Source organism: Trichosurus vulpecula, chromosome 3 (assembly GCF_011100635.1).
Source record: "Trichosurus vulpecula isolate mTriVul1 chromosome 3, mTriVul1.pri, whole genome shotgun sequence".
Lineage (NCBI taxonomy): Eukaryota > Metazoa > Chordata > Mammalia > Diprotodontia > Phalangeridae > Trichosurus > Trichosurus vulpecula.
The window spans coordinates 111,878,749-111,898,016 of NC_050575.1; the positions used below are offsets into that span (position 1 = coordinate 111,878,749).

General features: G+C 38.9%; 1 protein-coding gene across 3 annotated transcripts; it reads right to left on the bottom strand.

The window, feature by feature from the left end:
* Nucleotides 1-4,638: 4,638 nt before the first annotated feature.
* Nucleotides 4,639-18,577, bottom strand: LOC118841136. 3 transcript variants are annotated; one of them, XM_036748536.1, is made up of 5 exons: nucleotides 18,143-18,573; nucleotides 15,866-15,998; nucleotides 12,557-12,664; nucleotides 10,720-10,869; nucleotides 4,639-5,438 (listed from the first exon to the last, which is right to left on the bottom strand). In XM_036748536.1, exons 1-4 carry the CDS (start codon nucleotides 18,423-18,425, stop codon nucleotides 10,722-10,724), a joined length of 672 nt encoding a protein of 223 aa, XP_036604431.1. In that variant the 5' UTR covers nucleotides 18,426-18,573; the 3' UTR covers nucleotides 4,639-5,438; nucleotides 10,720-10,721. The 3 variants fall into 3 exon arrangements, with proteins under 3 accessions (XP_036604431.1, XP_036604432.1, XP_036604433.1); XM_036748537.1 differs by lacking the exon at nucleotides 12,557-12,664 and having other exon boundaries at nucleotides 5,297-5,438; nucleotides 18,143-18,577; XM_036748538.1 differs by lacking the exons at nucleotides 4,639-5,438; nucleotides 15,866-15,998 and having other exon boundaries at nucleotides 10,688-10,869; nucleotides 18,133-18,573.
* Between the last annotated feature and the right edge of the window lie 691 nt (nucleotides 18,578-19,268).

Sequence of the window (19,268 nt, forward strand, 5' to 3'; positions counted from 1 at the left end):
TTGACTTCCATTTTTGCCATCTTTGCATGTCAGAGTCATTTCCATTTCTTTTTATTAGTGGTTTGGAGAATGTTTTTGTATATTCACTGACAATTTACAATTTGAAGCATTGTTCATATTCTTTGACTACTTGTACATTGCCAATAGGCACTTGATCTTTTATGTGTGTCAATTCTGCATAGATTTTGGTTCTCAGATTTTTATGAAGATTTTGCGTGAAGATTTCTTTTTCCTACCGCAAAGTTTCTCTTCTTGTTCTATCTGTTTATGCAAAAGTTTTTAAAAATGTATTTAATTGAAATTATCTATTTTATGTTTGGGGATCAGTTCTATCCCTTGTTTGGTTAAGAATTCTTCCTCCTATTCAAAGTTGCGAAAGATGCTACCTTCTGCTCTCCATGTAGGTTATTGTAGCAGACTCTTAACAGAGGTCTCCCCAGCCTCCGTTCTTCACCTCCTTCCATCCAACATGGACCCATTTTCAGGCTTGTCTTCCAGAAGGCAAAGGTCTTGCCAGTCTACATCATTTTTTTTTTCAAAATCTTACAATGGTTCCATTCAACATGTGGCCTTTGGGACTGTTTCCTTCTTTAGGGTTGAATAACACAGGTCAATATTCTGTTCTAATTTGTCCATCAAGTGGATTATCCCAATTTGCCTCTGGCTTCAGAAGTGTAATCATATTACTCCAAACTATTCTTTTGAAACCCATCATTAGACACTGTGTTTCCTTATTTCTATGGCCAAAATAGCCTTAAGTATTATTGATGATTTTATTGCCACCGCTGTCTCTTCTCACTTGTCAATCTTTATGGGATATAGATTCACAAGGTCATAGAATTTATAGCTTCAAATGACCTTAGTAAATAGACTAGAAAAAGTGGAAACAATCAAGACAATCAATCTATAATTTTTAAAATGACAGCATTACCAAATTTAATTTATAGTTTTAGTGTTATGTAAATCAAAGTACGAAAAGATACTTTATAGAGGTAGAGGTAATAATAACAAGACTTCTTTAGAGGAACAAAAGATCTAGAATGTCAAGGACAAGAATGAAAAAAAGGTAGAAATGAAGGGGGAATAGCAGTTCAAGACCTCCAACTATATTATAAAGTAACAATCATAAACACTATTTGTTACTGTCTAAAAGACAGAAAAGCAAATATATGAAACAGGAAAAATCCAAAATAATGGAACTCAATAAGCCATTGTTTGATGAACCCCCAAAACATACATTATTGAGGAAAGATCTCCCTATTTGATAAGATAGAAAACTAGAAAGCAATCCAGCAGAAATTAGGCTTCAAACAACACTGTATTCCACAATAAAATCAAAGTGAATATTAAAGTTTGTACCATAAAAAACTGGAAAAGAAGTAAATCACATAATTTTCATAGCTATGGGTAGGAAAACCTTTCCTAACAAAACAAGGGATAGAGATAAAATAAATAAATAAAATAAAGATAAAATAGATACTATTGGTTACATGAAATTGAAACACTTCTGACCAAATAAAATGAATGCATATAGAATAAGAAGTGAAGTGATTGCCTGGAAAAAGTCCTTATCTTGGACAAGGGTTTAGAATCCAAGATATATAGACAACTGACAGAAGTATATAAGAAAAGTAGTCAAAGGATATGAACAAATAGTTCTCAAAAGTTCTGCCAACCATTCACAACAGTGTAGAAAAATGCTTCAAATTGGTAATAACTAAAGAATGATGAATCACTAACAAGTAACAGAAACATAAATCAAACCCTGAACTTTTGTCTCACGCCAAGCAAAGTGACAAACATGACAAAAGGATAGGGAATAGTCAACAGTGGAGGAATTGTACAAAGATAGACACATGAGTGCATTGTTGGTGGAGCTATGAATTAGTACAACCATCATGGAAAGCAATTTAGGAATATGCAAGCAAAGTAGATAAAATGTTCATAACTTTTGACCCAGGGATTCTACCACTAGGCATACATCCCAAGGAAGGCAGTGACAAAAAGAAGAGTTTCGTATACACCAAAAATTTTATAACAATATTTTTTTGTGGTAGAAAAGAACAGAAAACAATATGGTTATAAAAAATGCAAAGTGAAGTAAGCAGAGTCAGGGAGCTAACATACACAATGACCATGACAACGTAAATAGAAAGAATAACCACCTCAAAATTATCAAAAATGAATGTTTTGAAATTACAAAGAACAAGCTTGGCCTTAAAGAAAAGATATGACAAAATATATCTCATACTTCTTGGAAGAAGGGGAGGCTGGAGGGGGCACTTCTTAGGTATGGAACATTTCATATGATGTTAGATTTTTTTTCATTTAGTAATTGTTTTTCCTTATTTTTCCTCTTCTTTCTCTGAAAAACATCTTTATTATAAGAAATGAATCTCTGGGAGGAAATGAAGGGGAAGGACACAGAGGCAGATTTAGGTAATATTGGAAACAAAAATATCATAGAAATTTATTTTGTAAAATAAAACAACCAATCAACAAGCATTTGTTACCTACCAGGCATTGGGGACATTATGAAAAAAAAAGGAACAGTCATAGTCCCTACCCCAGAAGGGTAATTCTATAGGTTGACACAAGATGTGCATGTATAAATATACACTTAATCAATACAAGGCAATTTATTGAAGAAACGCACTAGTAGAGTAAGAGATAGCTTAGTAGTACAGTGGATAAAGCACCGGAGTCAGGAAGATATGAGTTCAAATCTAGCCTCAAACACTAGCCGTGTGATCTTGGACAAGTCACTTAACTTCTATTGCCTTAGTTTCTGCAAGTACAAAATGGAGATAATAATAGCATCTACCTCTCAGAGTTGTTCAGAGGAGCCAGGTCAAGTGGATTATCTCAAGTGATCAAGTCCCTTGAGATTATATTTGTAAAGTGCTTAGAACAGAGCCTGGCACATAGTAGACACTATATAGTAGACACTATATAGATGCTAAGAGTAGCAGCAGCAGCAGCAGCAGGAGCAGCAACAGCTGGGGAAAGGCTTCATATTAGAGGTGGTATTGAGTTTGGAAGGAGACTAGGGATTCTAAGAGACCAAGGGGAGGAAGCCATTCATTTCAGAAATGGAAGGACACCTGTACGAAGGAACAGAGCTGGGAGGTCATGAGACACAGGAAGAACAGCAAAGTAGCCAGTTTGATTTCTCTGTAGAATGGATATAATTAAATGATGACTAGTAAGACCAGAAAGGTAAGTTGGAGCAAGATTGTAAAGGTCTTAAATGCTAAATAAATGAGCATTTTTATTTGATCCTAGAGGAAATCGGAAGCTTCTGGATTTCCCTGAATAAGAGAGTTATTTGTGTTTTAGTAACAACATTTTGGCAATTGTTCGGAGGATGGATTAGAGAAACAGGAAGCAAAGCACCAATACCAGTGAGGAGGATATGGAAATTGTCCATTTCAGGCAAGATGTGATAAGGGCCTGAGATAGGTGACGGTCACAAGAGTGGAGAGAATAGGATGTAAGAGATTTTATGGAAGTAGAATTGACTGTCTTTCAACTGACTGTATACATAGTGAAGGAGAGTGAGGAGTCCAAGATGGCTCTAAGTGTACAGACCTAGGCAACTAGAAGGATGGCAGTGCACTGTTACATTGACACAAGAAAGTTCATAAAAAGGGTGAATTTGGAAGGAAAGCTAATGAGTTGTTTTGGTTATATGGAGTGGTATAGGGGCAAGAGTGGTCAATTTGGAGTCAAATGACTTAGGTTTCAATCCTAGACTTGTTGCTATTAACTACGTGCCATTGGAGTGAGTCATTTAATCACTCAATATTAATCTTATCGTGTGTAAAATGAGATCTTAGGCATCCTAAATGTCCTCTCTACTTCTAAATCTATGATCTTATAAATATAGAATTCAATGTCCTTGAGGTTGTGGATAGATTGATATGTACACATACATATATAGATATAGACCTTTTTAATTTTATTGTGGGTTTTTTGCTTTGTTTGTCTTCAACACTTACCAACAGAATATTGTTTTTAGAATTTAAGTTACCTCTGGTACCAACTCAGTATCTTTTGCTGAGTGGAGCAGAGCTTCATTTCAATCTCTCCCCAACAGCCCCCTCTCCCCCACCAGTATTTGGTCTGTCTCTGGTCACTGGAGTGAAGTGGAAAGAGACTAAAAAGGAGACATCAAACATTTCTAACAATTCTTATCTCAGTTTTCCACTCCTCAAAGATGCTTTGTACTGTTTTAGAAATGCCAGCTGTGACACTCTTGGACTTTCCTTGAAGGATCTGCATAGGTCTGCCCTGTAGAGTTAGCTGGCCAACAGCATGAACTTTGACATCCAGTATAGATCAACTGTTTCAACAATTGCTTGTCTCCTGAGATTTTCAGGTAGCATTTGGGGAGGTTTTGATTCAATCATATATTGACACAAGCACTGAAGAAATGTAATGGGTATGGAGGAAGACTGGTGCAGTGAATAGAGTGTTGGACTTAAGAGTCAGAAAGATTTAGGTTAAAATTCCACCTCAGGTACTTACTTGCTTGTGTCCTTCATGACATGACTAAACCTGTTTCCTCAACTGAAAAGTAGATGTTGTGTTAATGAACCTCACAGGGTTAATCATTCTGACGCTTCAATAATATAACATATGTAAAGTGTATTGCCAAACTTTAAGCTTCTTTGTAAATTTCCATTATTAGTACATTAAGACAGAAGGGAAAATTCTCAAATCATGTAGGGAACAACTTGAAGAGACTTAAACTTCAGGTCCAGTCCTTCTTTTTACACGTAAGAAAAATCCCCTGGGTAGAGGAAACGGCTTACCCAAAGTCACCAATTATAAGGGAGCCAGGACTAGAATTTAGGTCTCATGGTCCAGGGCTCTTTCACCGTGTCTAAAGTCCTCAAGCAGGACCACGATGCTCTTTCAAAAATGATCTGATTTGGGTTTTCATTTCTTTGATGTTTCTGAGCCCAGTGATTAGCACTGAATCCTCATAGCCACAATGACCACAATACCACCAGTTGCCAACTCAAGGGCATTTAACCAGTGAAGGTAGTAAGGAATGAAGATTACTGTATCAGGTCCAAAAAGCGTGGTTTACTGTAAAAAGAGCAACAGTAGGAGGACATATTTGAAACCTGGAGAAGGTGAGGGCTTTAGGTTTATCCCAAGAAATGTGTGTTCCTTGCAATCAGCAGTAATCTAATCATTATGGACATCAGCAGCTAAAGTCAAGAGCTGATGTCTGGAAAGTCTTCCAAGATAGAGAAAAAATGATGACAAGGAAAAAAATCTGCATGGAGTAAAATGGTCAGAGTTTATGACAATCATTTTCTATTCGATCCAATCCATAGGCTATATTATCTTGATTAAGATTGAACTTGGCATCAGAAGATCTAAGTTCAAATTCCAGCTCTGCTACTGAACTATGTTGTGTGATCCTGAGAATAAAGAGGAGAGACAAAATTCACAATCTTGAAAAATCACCAAGAACCACCACAGACATTCTAAGAGCTGTTAGGACAGGTATTAAGAACTATTGGAAGTATGGGACAGAAACCATCACTGTGTGCTGAGGGTAATCAGAGAATGATATTAGCTCTCATATCTGTAATCCTTTACAGTTTACAGTTTACTCTCCTCCCAACTACTCTCAGAAGTACATTGTACAAGTAGTAGTGTGCCCACTTTACAGAATAGGAAACTGAGGCTCTGAGAGGTTAAGTGAATACTCCCAACTTCACACTAGTAAATGGGTCAATTCTGAGTCCAATCCTCTTTCCTCTACCCAGTGGCTCCCCCTTCAGGAAAGGGTTTTTGGAGCAGATGAGAGCAGAAAAACAAAGATCTGTGCCCTCCCTTCAAGACCCAGCATTTAAAGTTAACTGCAACTTTGGAGAGCCAAGATGGTAAAGTATGCAGTGTCACTATCACTCTCCCTTTTTGACCTCTTAAAAAAACCAGAAAGTAACACCCCATAGTGGAGTGGAGCCAGTAGAAATATGGAGTGGAGCAGTCTCTTACTCCAGGAAATTTGAAGGATCAGTAAGGGTGGTCCATTTCACTAAGGTAAAAGAGGAGCGCATTCCAGAACAAAGAGTGTCCCAGCAAGTTAGCAGCAAGTCCTACCTCAACAAACCAGTGAGAGATCCTGAGCCCTAGGCCAGTAGAATAGGCCAACACCAACACCAGGACCCCCCATGTAACTTAGCATAGGCTGGGGAGCCGGCAGACTCCAGCTTGGAGAAGCACCATGTGTGCTGCCCCAAGTGGGCAGGAATTTCCCATCAGTGGATCTCTTTTTGCTTCAGCACAGCCCCTAGAAAATGCAGAAAAACCCCACCTGGCCTCAGTAAATGCCAGACATCACCATTAGGACCCCAGCTTAGTACTAGGTAAGCTGCCAGAGCTTTAGAGGCCCTAGCTGCCAGGACCTGAGACCCCAGCACACAAAGCCAATGACCAGGCCCCTGGCCCCCAGCATAAGAAGGTTAGGACAGTGCCCCCTGTATTCCAGCAGGAGAGCTCAACTTTAAAAGGCAGGAAATAGGCAAACATGATAAGCAAGAAGCATAAAAGAACACTAACTATAGAGAATTATTATGGTGACAAGGAAGATCAAAACACAAACTCAGAAGAGGACAAGACTGTCAATATACCTGCACCTGAAACCTCAAAGAGAAATATGAATTGGTCCCAAGCCCAAAAAGCCTTCTTGGAAGAGCTCAAGAAGAATTTTAAAAGTCAAATAAGAGAAGTAGAAGAAAAAATGGGAAAAGAAATGAAGAGGTACACTTCTAGGGCTGTATCCCAGAGAGATCATACAAATGGTAAAGGGACCTATACGTACAAAAATATTTATAGCAGCTCTTTTTGTGGTAGCAAAGAATTAGAAATCAAGGGGATGCCCATCAACTGGGGACTGGCTAAACAAGTTGTGGTATATGAATGTAATGGATACTATTGTGCTACAAGAAATGATGAGCAGACAGAGCAGGCAGACTTCATAATAACCTGGAAAGACCTACATGATATGATGCTGAGTAAGGGGAGCAGAACCAAGAGAACATTGTACACAACCGCAGACATATTGATTCTGTGATGACTAACGTTGATAGACTTGACTCAGCAATACAAGGTTCAAAGACAACTCCAAAGGACTCATGGTGGAAAGAGCTATCTACATCCAGAGAAAGAACTGAATGCAGATTGAGGCAAACTATTTGCTCTCTTTTTTTCTCTCTTTTTTGGTTTTGTTTCTTCTTTCTTGTGATTCATTCCATTGGTCATAATTCTTCTTTACAACTTGACGATTGTGTAAATAAATTTGATGCAAAGGTATATGTAGAACATCTATCAGATTCCATGCCATCTTGGGGAGGAGGGGAAGAAAATCTAGAACTGAAAAACATGCAGAACTGAGTGTTGTAAACTAAAAATAAAAAAATCTTAATTTAAAAAAAGAAAGAAATGGGAAGTATGCAACATAGAGTCAATTGCTTGGGAAAAGAAGGACAAAATTGACTGAAGAAAACAACTCCTTAAAAATTACAATTGGCTGAATGGAAAAGTAGATAAAATTCCACTGAAGAGAAGAGTTCCTTAAAAAGCAGAATTGACCAAAAAGAAAGGGAGGTACAAAAGCTAAATGAAGAAAATAATTTGTTAAAAATTAGAATTGGGCAAGTGGAAGCTAATGACTGTATGAGACATCAAGAATCAGTCAAATAGAATCAAAAGAATGAAAAAAATTGAAGAAATGTAAAGTACCTCATTGGAAAAACAACTGACCTGGAAAATAGATACAGGAGAGATAATTTAAGAATTATTGGCCTACCTGAAATCCATGATCAAAAAAAGAGTCTGGACAGCATCTTTCAAGAAATTATCAAGGAAAACTGCCCTGAGGTCATAGAACTAGAGGGTAAAATTTTAATTGAAAGAATCCACTGATCACCTTCTGAAAAAGAGATTCCAAAATGAAAATGCCAAGGAATATTGTAGCAAGTCCTAGAATTATCAGTTTGAGGAGAAAATGCAGCAAAAATAAACAATTTAAATAGAATCAGTCAAGATTGCGCAGGACCTAGAAGCTTCTACATTAAAGGATGAATATCCAGGAAGGCAAAGAAGCTTGGGTTACAACCAAGAATCAGTGACCCAGCAAAAGTGAGCACAATATTTCAGGGGAGGAGAGAGGCATTCAATGAAATATGGAACTTCCAAAACTTTCTGATGAAAAGACTAGAAGTCAACAGGAAATATGATCTTCAAATATAAGACTCAAGAGAGGCATAGAAAGGTAAAAAGGAAAGAAAAAACATGTTATTTAATAAGGTTAAACTATTTCTCTACATGGGAAGATGATGCTTGTAACTCTTGATAACTGTATCTTTATTTTAACATTTAGAAAAAGAAAGGATTGTACTGGGAGAAGAGGAAAAGAGAAGACATAAAAAGGTAAATTACATCACATGAAGAGGAGCAAATACAGAAGGGAAAGAAATGGGGGAGACAGCATTGTTTGAACCTTACACTCATAAAATTTGGCTCAAAGAGGGAATAACATACATGCTCTCTTGGGTATGGAAATCTTTCTCACCCTATAGGAAGTAGGAGGGGAAAGGGGAAAGCAAAGGGAAAGAGGCTGATAGAAGGGATGGTAGATTGAGGGAAGCAGTAATCAGAAGCAAAATACTTGCGAGAAGGGAAAGGGAAAAAGGAGAGAGGAAAGCATAAATGGGGGAAGGGAAATAGGATGGAGAGAAAGACACAGTAATCATAACTGTAAATGTGAATGGGATGAACCTTCCCATAAAATGAAAGCTGATAGCAAAATGAATTAAAAACTGTAATCCTACAATATATTGTTTACAAGAAACATACTTGAGGCAGAGAGATACACATAGAATAAAGGTAAAAGCCTGGAGCAAAGTATGTTGTGCTTCTACTGAAGTAATAAAGCGGGGGTAGCAATACTGATCTCAGACAAAGCAAAAGCAAAAACAGATCTAATTAAAAGACACAAGGAAGGAAACTACATCCTGCTAAAAGGTACCACAGACAATGAAATAACACGTGTGACAATGTGCTAGCAGCTGCTGTGGAGGTGAAAGACCAACAAGACCAACAACAAGAGCGCACAGGAGGGCTGTTAGTACAGGTTCTTTGGTCTGCTTTTCTAAGGAAAGCAACTTTAAGGGGTTTACAATCTCACTTTAATTAAGCATACATATAACATTCACTTAGTTCAGGGAAAAAAGTCAGCACCCTGAACTTCAGAGAAAATAAAAACAGAAATTACAAGCAGAGAAAATAGCACAAATCAACAGACAGGCCTCTAACCATCTGACCATAGCAATGCATGCATAGTTACCAGAGAGAGAAGCACCAACATCTGGGTTTTCAAAGCTGGGAGCTCCAATGGCTACCCAGAGTCTCGCCTGGTCAAATCACACGACACTCTTCTAGTGAGTGAGCCCCAAGCACAATGCTAACCTCAGAGTATATACACACTTCTTCAGGGTCAGAGTACATCACAACCATGTGACTCAAACCCATGTGAACTAGGCTTTCTTGTGACTTAAATGAGTCACCAAAGACTCCCGATTCAATCAAAAACTGTTGATTGAAAAAAGACAAGACTCAATCAAAGGCACTCAATCACCTTAGTGCCAAGAAATGCTCAAACAAAAGACAACAAACAGTCCCATTTTGCCTGCTGTTACATTTGAAAGGCAAGGCTCATCAAAGGTACTTGATTACCTCGGTGCTGAGAAGCCTCCAAAACAAAAACCAAAACGTCCCACTTTACCTGCCGATTCAAACAAAGGCAAGACTCATTAAAGGCACTTGATTGCCTTAGCATTCCAAAACAGAAAACATTAAAAAAAAGTCCCACCCTGATTCTCATTACAGCATCAGAACCGTTGGTGATTCAGGCCTTACAACCTACCCTAAGTGTTTGATTTGTAAATTCCCTAAACCCAAGGAAATGTCTTATATTCCCTATGTCCCTCATGATAAGTAAAAAGCCAGGTCTCTGTGAATGCCCCCTCCTAGATCCATAGAGTAGCCCCTTCTCATCCATGTTCTTGGCCAAGTTGTTATAACCCAAAACAATCATCAACTGGTGGCCAGCCTTCTGAAAATGAGCATCCCCATCCCCAAGCTTAGCTGGATTGGTCTTTAGATGACTGACACAGTCTATGCTGGGCCCTCAGTAAATATTACAGTCAAAAAAAAGGAAGATATACTTGTCTGAAAGAATATTAGAGTATTTTCCCAGATCTCTCAAAAGGAGACAAACATTAAGTAAGTGAACTGAAGGCAGCTATGTAACACAGTGGAGAGAGTGCTGGAAGACTCAGAACTGTCTCTTGACCTCAAATTCAGCATTCTTGCTCTACCTGAGACAGCTAAGTGGCACAGTGAATAGAGTGCTGGGCCTGGAGTTAGTAAGACTTGAGTTCAAATCTGACCTCAGATACTTCCTAGTGATTTTGCTCTGGGCAAGACACTTAACTGCTCTCTGCCTCAGTTTCCTCCACTGTAAAATGGGGATAATAATATCACCTAGCCTCCTAGTGTTGTGATGATGATAATATTTATAAAGCACTTAGCACAGTGCCTGGAACATAGTAGGCACTTAATAAATGCTTATTCCATTCAATTCTACCACTCCAGGCTAAACAAAGTTTTTTGGGTTTTTTTTGCATTCACATTTAAGTAATTGTGATGTTTAAGCTGTTGTCCTCGGTGACACAGGATCCAAGGTCCAGGTGGATTTTATTCTTCTCATCTTTTTCTGCTTTGACTTTAGCTGGCATGGTAATGGTCACATGCAACAGGATCATGTGTTTAGTAACTGGCCTAAAGAAAAAGAAACAATACCATTAGAGGGTTTCCCCTATTCCTTCTAATAATACTTCACAATGGTTCAGCCATTCATACTTTTTCAGAGCACTTACACCCTTGTGAGTGATACTTCCTTTAAAACATATCTTTAGGAGGTAGATATCATTATCTAATTTTACATCTGGAGAGACTGAGGCCCAAAGAGAGGAAGTGACTAGCTGCAAGTGATAGAGTAAGTCAATGGTTAAGAGCCTTGTGTCTTCTGTCCAGGAAGATGCAGGAAATGTGGTTAATTTCTAGACTCGGTTTACATACCCTACACTAGAAGTTGGATTGTGCTACAGAAACTAGTCAGAAACGACAGAAACCTCAGACTGCTCTCTAATCACCAGTGCACACTGCCATAAAGACCTGGAAACTAGCTAAGAGAAGACACAGTGGGGAGAAAAGGAACAATGCCTCCAAAGACGGTTTGGAAAGCCCTTGGAAGAACTTGCCAAATGACCACAGATTTCCACTCAGAGACAGAATCCTGTCCTAGGGGACCACAGGCCCAGAAATTTTGCTCTCAGATCCAGATCCTTAAGCCATGAGTTAACTTAGAGAAGGCCCATAAACGTCTCTAGTCTTAGACTGGCAGTCCCCACTTTCCCTCTGGTAGTTCAATTTCCCTTTTCTTTCACTTAGATATCATAGGATTTTTAGAGCTGGAAGAGACCTTAAGTACAATCTGGTCTATCCTCCTTGTTTTAGAGAGGAGGAAACTGAGGTACTGAATGGTGGAAAGTCTCCCCTAAAGTTCTCATCATAGTCAGGACTTGAACCTGATCTTCTGATTCTGAGACCATTGTCCTTTCCAAGACAGCAGGCTGTACTTGGAAACAGGAAGTTGGATAGGAGAATGCTAAGCCCATAAGCAGAAATTTTTTAGTGGAAAGAATACAGAATTTGGAGTCAAAGAATTGGGTTCAAATCTTGCCCCATCTTTCTCTCTGTGACCTTGGTCAACTCACTTCTCTTTTCTGATTCTACTTCCATAAAATGAAGGAAATGGGACTGAGTAGTCTCTAAGGTCCCTGTCATGCCTTAATCCTATGAACCAATGTCATTCTCAAAAAACTTCAAGGGCTAATTTAATTGTCTCTAGCATATAATATAAAACCCTTGAGTTTTGATTTAAGGCCTTCTACCATCTGGCTCAAACTACCTTTCCAAATGTAGTTCCTATTGCTCTCCTTTAGTGCACCCTCTAGATCTCTGCCATATTGGACTGCTGGTTTTCCTCAGACTCAACATTCCATCCCTCCCCTCAAATTCACTCAAGCTGTTTCCTATGGTCCCCTTTCTTGGAGCTCACTTCTTCAAACATGATCCTTCCTTCTTCAAGACCCAATTTAGCTGTTTCCTCTTGAGGCCTTCCCTATTTTCTCTAATAGTCAATGTTCTCTCCTTCCTCACATAATTTTATACTTGCTGCTTTGCACTCATGTTACATAAGAAATTAACGTATCTGACCTATGAGTGGTTTATAGTGGATATTAGGGAGAGGAGTAGGTAAGGGGAGCAAGAGACTGCCTTCACACATCACTTCTCACTCAAGACGGGCAAGAATTACTGGCTAAGCCTGAGAGCCTGTCATAAGGCAGGAAGGTCGTCAAGCAGTGGCCTCAGGACCATATTTTCTTCCTTTTTCTATACTTACACTGTGAATTCCATGTTGACTTTGATCGGGCTTTTTGAAGAGAGATGAGGTTGCTCCTTAGCTGTCTGAATTCTAACATGGAAAAGCTTGGCATTGGTAATATTAAACCTGTGAAATAAACCACCAGTAGGACAAATCAGATCATCTAAGACCTTACTTTGTAGGCCACATGGGCAGGGACTTGCAAAATTGTGTGCCAGTTGGCACTGTCAATTAAATTCTCCATCAGGATTTCCCAATTATATGATAATAACCCTTCTATTACTATCTGTAGCTTAAGAAAATGCATGATTACATAAAACTTCATTGAATTTGAATATTTTATGTGAATTTGTAGTTTATTCCTCATACAAGGGTCTACAAACATTTGCAAAATGGTAACACATTTAAAAGATGCAATATTTATTCAGTCTAGAGAAGAAATGTTCACTTCAATGAATCACTTGATAAAGTGGCTAGTGAACATGTAGACAAGGACATCTTTAAATGTACTCCCTTATTCCCCCCAACCCTTGGTGACTCACAATCAATAATACATTTATTATCAATCAATGAGCATTCACAGTACTATGTGTTAGGCACTGTCCTCACTGCTGCAAATATACAAGCACAAAAGTGGTCCCACTTTTTAGATCTGCCCTAAAGAGGCTTATCATCTCCTAATAGGATATAATTTGTTTTCAGGATGCATAAATATGGGATACATACAAAATAAATGCAAAGTAATTGGAAGGATGGATTAATAACGGGAGAAATTATTGTGAGGGGAACTAGGAGTTCAAAGAGTTGGATTCTAGGGACAGAAGGCAAGGAGGTAGGAGAGTATGTAAGTATATAAGACTCACTTGCTCCATCCATTCCTTTTTTGACTACAAATATTAATAAAGTTCAAAGTTTAGCATGACTTCATATGTGTAGTTGGTATTGTATTTCTTGCCTTCTCAGTGGTTAGAGGAAGAAGTGGAGGGAGGGCAAAAAATTGGAGCTGAAAACAAAACTTTTTTTTAATAATTAAAGTTGACTGGGAAATGGTATGGCAGAAACTGGGCATAGACCAATACCTTACACTGTACACCAAAATAAAGTCAAAATGGGTTCATAATTTAGGAATAAAGGCTGATACCATAAGCAATTTGGGAGGGCAAGGAATAGTTTACCTGTCAGATTTATGGGAAAGGGAAGAGTTCATGACCCAACAAGAGATAGAGAGCATTACAAAATGTAAAATGAATAATTATGATTATGTTAAATTGAAAAGTTTTTGTATAAACAAAGCCAATGAAACCAAGAAAAAGAGGGAAGCAGAAAATTGGTAGAAAATCTTTACAACCAGTGTCTCTGATAAAGGCCTCATATCTAAAATATACAGAGAACTGAGCCAAATTTGTAGAAATACAAGTCATTACCCAATTGGGAAATTGTCCAAGGATATGAACAGGCAGTTTTCAGAGGAAGAAAGTAATGATATCTATAGGCATATGAAAAAATGCTGTATATCACTATTAATTAGAGAAATGCAAATCAAAATAGCTCTTAGGGACCACATCTCTCCTGTCAGATTGGCTAACATGACAAAACAGGAAAATGATAAATGCTGGAGAGGATGTGGGAAAATTGAAACATTATTACATTGTTGGTGGAGTTGTGAACTGATCCAGCCATTCTGAAGAGGAATCTGGAACTACGCCCAAAGGGCTATAAAAATGTGCATACCCTTTGACCCAGTAATACGACTTCTAGGGCTATATCCCAAAGAGATCATACAAGTAGGAAAGGAACCCATATGTACAAAAATATTCATAGACGCTCTTTTTGTGGTGGCAAAGAATTGGAAATCAAGGGGATGCCCATCAATCGGGGAATGGCTAAACAAATTGTGGTATATGAATGTAATGGAATACTATTGTGCTTTAAGAAATGAGGAGCAGATGGATTTCATTGTAATCTGGAATAACTTACATGAACTGGTGCTGAGGGAGGGGAGCAGAACCAGGAGATCATTATACACGATTACAGACACATGGTATCTGTAAGGACTAACTTTAATAGACTTGACTCCTCTCATCAATGCAAGGTTCAAAGACAACTCCAAAAGACTCATGATGGAAAAAAAAACTGTGAATATCCAGAAAAATAATTATGAAATCTGAATGCAGATTGAGGCAAACTTTTTGCTCTCTTTTTTTCCTTTTTTTTTTTTTGGTTTCATTTCTCCTTTCTCATGATTCATTCCATTGGTTATTATTCTTCATTACAACTGGACTATTATGCAAATAAGTTCAATGTGAAGGTATATGTAGAACCTACATTGGATTAAATGCCATCTTGGGGGGTTGGGGGGAGGGACAGAAAATATGGAACCCCAAAACTTGTGGAATTGAGTGTTATAAACTAAAAATAAAAAATAAATTAAAAAAAGACATGATAATTGGAGTACGGTAATAAATTGAAGCAAATTAATTCTAAAAAAAAAGAATTAAAGTTGACACTCATTAGCTCATCTGTAAAGTTGTAGGATGGAGTATGGAAGCACAAGGCATACAAGTCACCAGTTTATGGATGATTCATTAAGTCTTTTGTGTGTCTAACCCTGTCATGAAACCTGGGGTTCCACCAACCTATTACCCACATCCCATCTATAAAAGTCCAGAGCAAGGATGGAAGCAGAAAAAACATGTAAGAACTGAGTGAAAGATATGAGGATGGTGCAGATTGATGAGATTGTAAATTCTTTGAGGACATAGAACATGTCATTTCATTCTTCTAAGTGCCAATGCCTGGCATTGAGCTTTGCACATAATTGATGCCTAAGAGATGTTTAATATTCTGGCTGTGAGTTTCTCTGCCCCTGTTCTATGTTCTAAATTACTGGAATGTAAGCTCCTTGAGGGGCAGCTAGGTAGCACAATGGATAGAGTACTAAGTCTGAAATCAGGAAGCCTCATCTTCCTGAATTTGAATCTGGCCTCAGACACTTACTAGCTGTGTAACACTGGGCAAGTCACTTAACCCTGTTTGCCTCAGTTTCTTCAACTGTAAAATGAACTGGAGAAGGAAAGGTCAAACCACTCCAGAGTCTTAACCAAAAAACTCTAAATGGGGTCATGGACATGACTGAAACAACTGAATGAGCTCCTTGAGAGAAAAAATAGTTTCACTCCTGTAGTATTTGTTTCTCCAGTGTCTAACACAGTGCCTTAGCAGATTAATACATAAATGTTCATTAAACACATGATAGAATTCTCTACCTAGGTCTGGCTGATGCCATTGCCTACGTTTGAAGGTAGCTTAATATAACTGGTAACTCACTCAAGGAATTCCTGGAGATTTGATTCTGCTCTCCCCATCAGCTTGCCAATAATGGTAGTAGATGGTGTTTCCACATTCTTCAAAGCATCAAAGCGGGCTGTGATGAAACTCTGTTCCATAAACTTGTGGAGATCTGGAAAAATGGTCCCATAACATCTAAGTGTCTGGTTTCACTCTTAGCCATCCAGAGTCATTCTCAACACAACCATAATCCTTCCGTTGGACTTAGATCTCACAGTCAAGGGTACAGGCTGTGTGCATAGAAATTATAGAAACAATGTTCTACAACATTGTGACTACTGAGTGCAGAGCTTGGTGATCCATGCTGGGGTATAGAGTTTAGATAACATATGGCCCCTGTCTTCATGGAACTTCCAATGGAGTACAGGGATGATGCAGCGACAATGAGAAAACATTAAGTGAAGTACAGCAGTGCAGACCCAGGTGCGTGTGCATGGAACACCAACCAGGTGTGATTCAAACCATAGAAGGCTAGGCCTTGAGTCAGAAACACCTGATTTGAAAATGTTACCTCAGATCACCACTAGCTGTGTGTCCTTGAAGCAAATAACACTTCTCTCAGCCTCAGTTTCCTAACCTGTAAAATGGTGATATGAAGAACTCCTACTTCATAGGGTTGTTGCGGGTATCAAATAAGATAATATACATAAAGTGCTTTGCAAACCTTAAAGCACTATATAAATGCTAGTTGTTATTATTATTAATTATTAGTATTACTGGTCTCCTCGGCTCATATTTTCTATGTATGACTGAAAGAGACACAGAGACACACAAACAGTGAGAGAGAGAGAGAGAGAGAGAGAGAGAGAGAGAGAGAGAGAGAGATATGAAGAGAAGAGAGTGAGACAGACAGAGAGACAAAGAGACAGAGACAGACAGAGAGACAGAGAGTCAGAAGGACAGAGAGAGAGAGAACAAACTAACTTCTATATGAGGTCTGAGGGAGAATCCAATCATCACCAACTAGGGAATCCACTGTTTCTGAAGCTCCCTGATGTCATTTCATAAATGCCTCCCCACCACATCTGTTTACTTCAGTTTCCTCATCTGTAAATTGAATTAGAGAAGGAAATGACAAACACTCCAGTATCTTTGCTGACAAAACACCAAATGAGGTTGGCAAAGAGTCAGACATGACTAAAAAAATGACTGAACAACAAAAGCCTCTCATCTCAGGCCAAAACATTACGTCTTCCTTGAAATTTTTTCTGATCACCCAATTTAGACACAATGCTTGCTTTTCTTCTACTTTTGTTTCCATCAATACTCATCATATTCTCTCCCATGGTTTGGTCTTCCTCATCAGAATGTAAGCTCCTTGAAGACAGGGGTTGTCTCTGTTTTGGCTTATATTTGTAATCCTGGCATGTTTAGTTCAGTGCCTAGCACAGGCAGAGCATATGCTTAATAAATGCTTGTTGGTTAATTGACTTACTAGTTATTCCTGAGTATGTGAAAGTCTTGGACTAGATAGAGGTTCCATAAGGACAGCAGCAACCTTATCTTATTAATACACACTTTAGACCACCCCCATTCTGCCACCCTGCCCCAATAGAACAGAAGAATGCAAAAGTATATGCTTAATAAATATTCAAATAAACATATCTGGTGCTAAGAAAAAGACTAACTTTGAGGATGATACTTAACTTGGAGGGAAATAGGAATTTACAGTATTATAGGATCACAGATTCAGAACTGGAAGGAACCTTAGAGGCCAGCTTGTCCAATCATCTGCTTTTAAAGCAGGAGTAACTGAGGCTCAGGAAGTTAAGTGACTTACCTAAGGTCACACAGATCATCAGTAAAAGAGCTAGGATTCAAACCTGACTCCTCTGAGTCCAAGACCAATGTTCTCTCCACTGTGCTATGTTTGCCCACCAAATAGCTCTTGCAATTATCAAGGGTAGGGTTTGGGAAAGTCTGGAAGGCCCTTGGACTCCATGGGTTGGTGATATTTAGTGAGGAAAATTAAGGGAGCATATAAGGTTTGGGAAAGGAAGGGCTTTGGGGTCCAGCCCTATTATAGAGGAGGAATCTGAAGCTCAGAAATGGGAAGGAATGTTATACAAAGGCACGTGGGCCAGAGGACTCTTCAGAGAAGGTGGGCTTAGAAGTAGCCAACATAACGAAACACATAAAATCATAAGACTATACATCTGGTCCAGAAGGGACATCAGAAACCATCTAGTGCTACTGCTTCATTTTATGATAAAGAAACGGAGGTTCAGGGGAGTAGAGTGACTTGCCCATGCTCACACAAGGAATGCGCCTCCAAGGTAGAATTAGAATTCAGGTCCTGGACTTTTTCTGCTTTACTGGGCTTGTCCTTCCAATAACAGTAAGGCTGTAGCTTGCCTGTTTCCAGGTTTCTTGGAACATTTTCAGGTAGTTGGGCTGGAGTCAAGGTTAGTAAGCAACAGAAGAACATAAAAACCTGGAGGTAAAGCATCTTCATTCCAGACAGCTGGATGGAGAAGGGCCAGGAAAACATGGCAGAAATGGGAGAGGCACGTGCAGGCTGCTGCTGTAGAATTTCCATGGTTGTTCAAAGTTAGGTTAGATGGTCACTGGAGGCATATTGGTGATGTTAGATTAAATCCAGCAGCATTGGATTTCCATCTTTCCAACCAACCCCACCTGTGGAGAAAGCTGGGCTCAAATGGTCCTCCTCTTACATGGTTAGTAATGGGCATTCACGGGGTTTGGTTACTTAGGACTGGGAGGAAGAGCCATTGTTTGGTCATTCAAGTCTGGTTGGGGGAGGGGAAAAAGAGTAACCAGGGGCAGTAGGTTAAAAGGGGCAACTGTTGGGCCAGAGCATGGTGGCTCTTACTAATTCACCAAAAGAGAGTTCCTGGAGCTCATGGAAGGCAACCTTTGCCCATTTGTTCAGACAATAGAAGTGAGCCATGTTGCATCAGCAAGAGAAGAACTCTACCTTTCCCCTACCACATTAAGGAAGAAGCTCATAGGCTCACTGTATTTCAGAACTAGAAGAGGCCTCAGAAACCACCTAGCCCTACACTCTCCTTTTACAGAAGGGGAAACCAAGACTCAGAGGAGCTCAGAATTTGCCATAAGTCACACAGCTTGTAAGTGGCAGAACCAGAATTCCATCTCTGATACTTAAGTCCAGAGCCTTAATCCAGAGCAGAACCCACTGTAGAAGGAAGCCAGAGACCATTCATCAATCGCTAGGGTTTTTAGAGATGGAAAGAAATCTGACTCCTTAATTTTACGGAGGAGAAGATGTACCCATAAAGAGGAAGATACTTTTAAAATGATTTTCAGCACATTAGATCCAGAGTTGGAACTTGAACCTAGAGTTCCTGATTACTAATTTGGTTCCCTCATTTAACCAGAGCAGAAGAAAAATAGTGAT

Bases quoted from the DNA above. Each gene is read 5' to 3' on its own strand.
- LOC118841136 (XM_036748536.1), bottom strand. From the start codon at position 18,425: ATGGAAATTCTACAGCAGCAGCCTGCACGTGCCTCTCCCATTTCTGCC. The intron at 12,665-15,865 runs GTGAGTTACCAG...TTTATTTCACAG, and splicing joins AATCTCCAGGAATTCCTTGA to GTTTAATATTACCAATGCCA. The intron at 10,870-12,556 runs GTAAGTATAGAA...CTTTTTCTTTAG, and splicing joins GTCAACATGGAATTCACAGT to GCCAGTTACTAAACACATGA.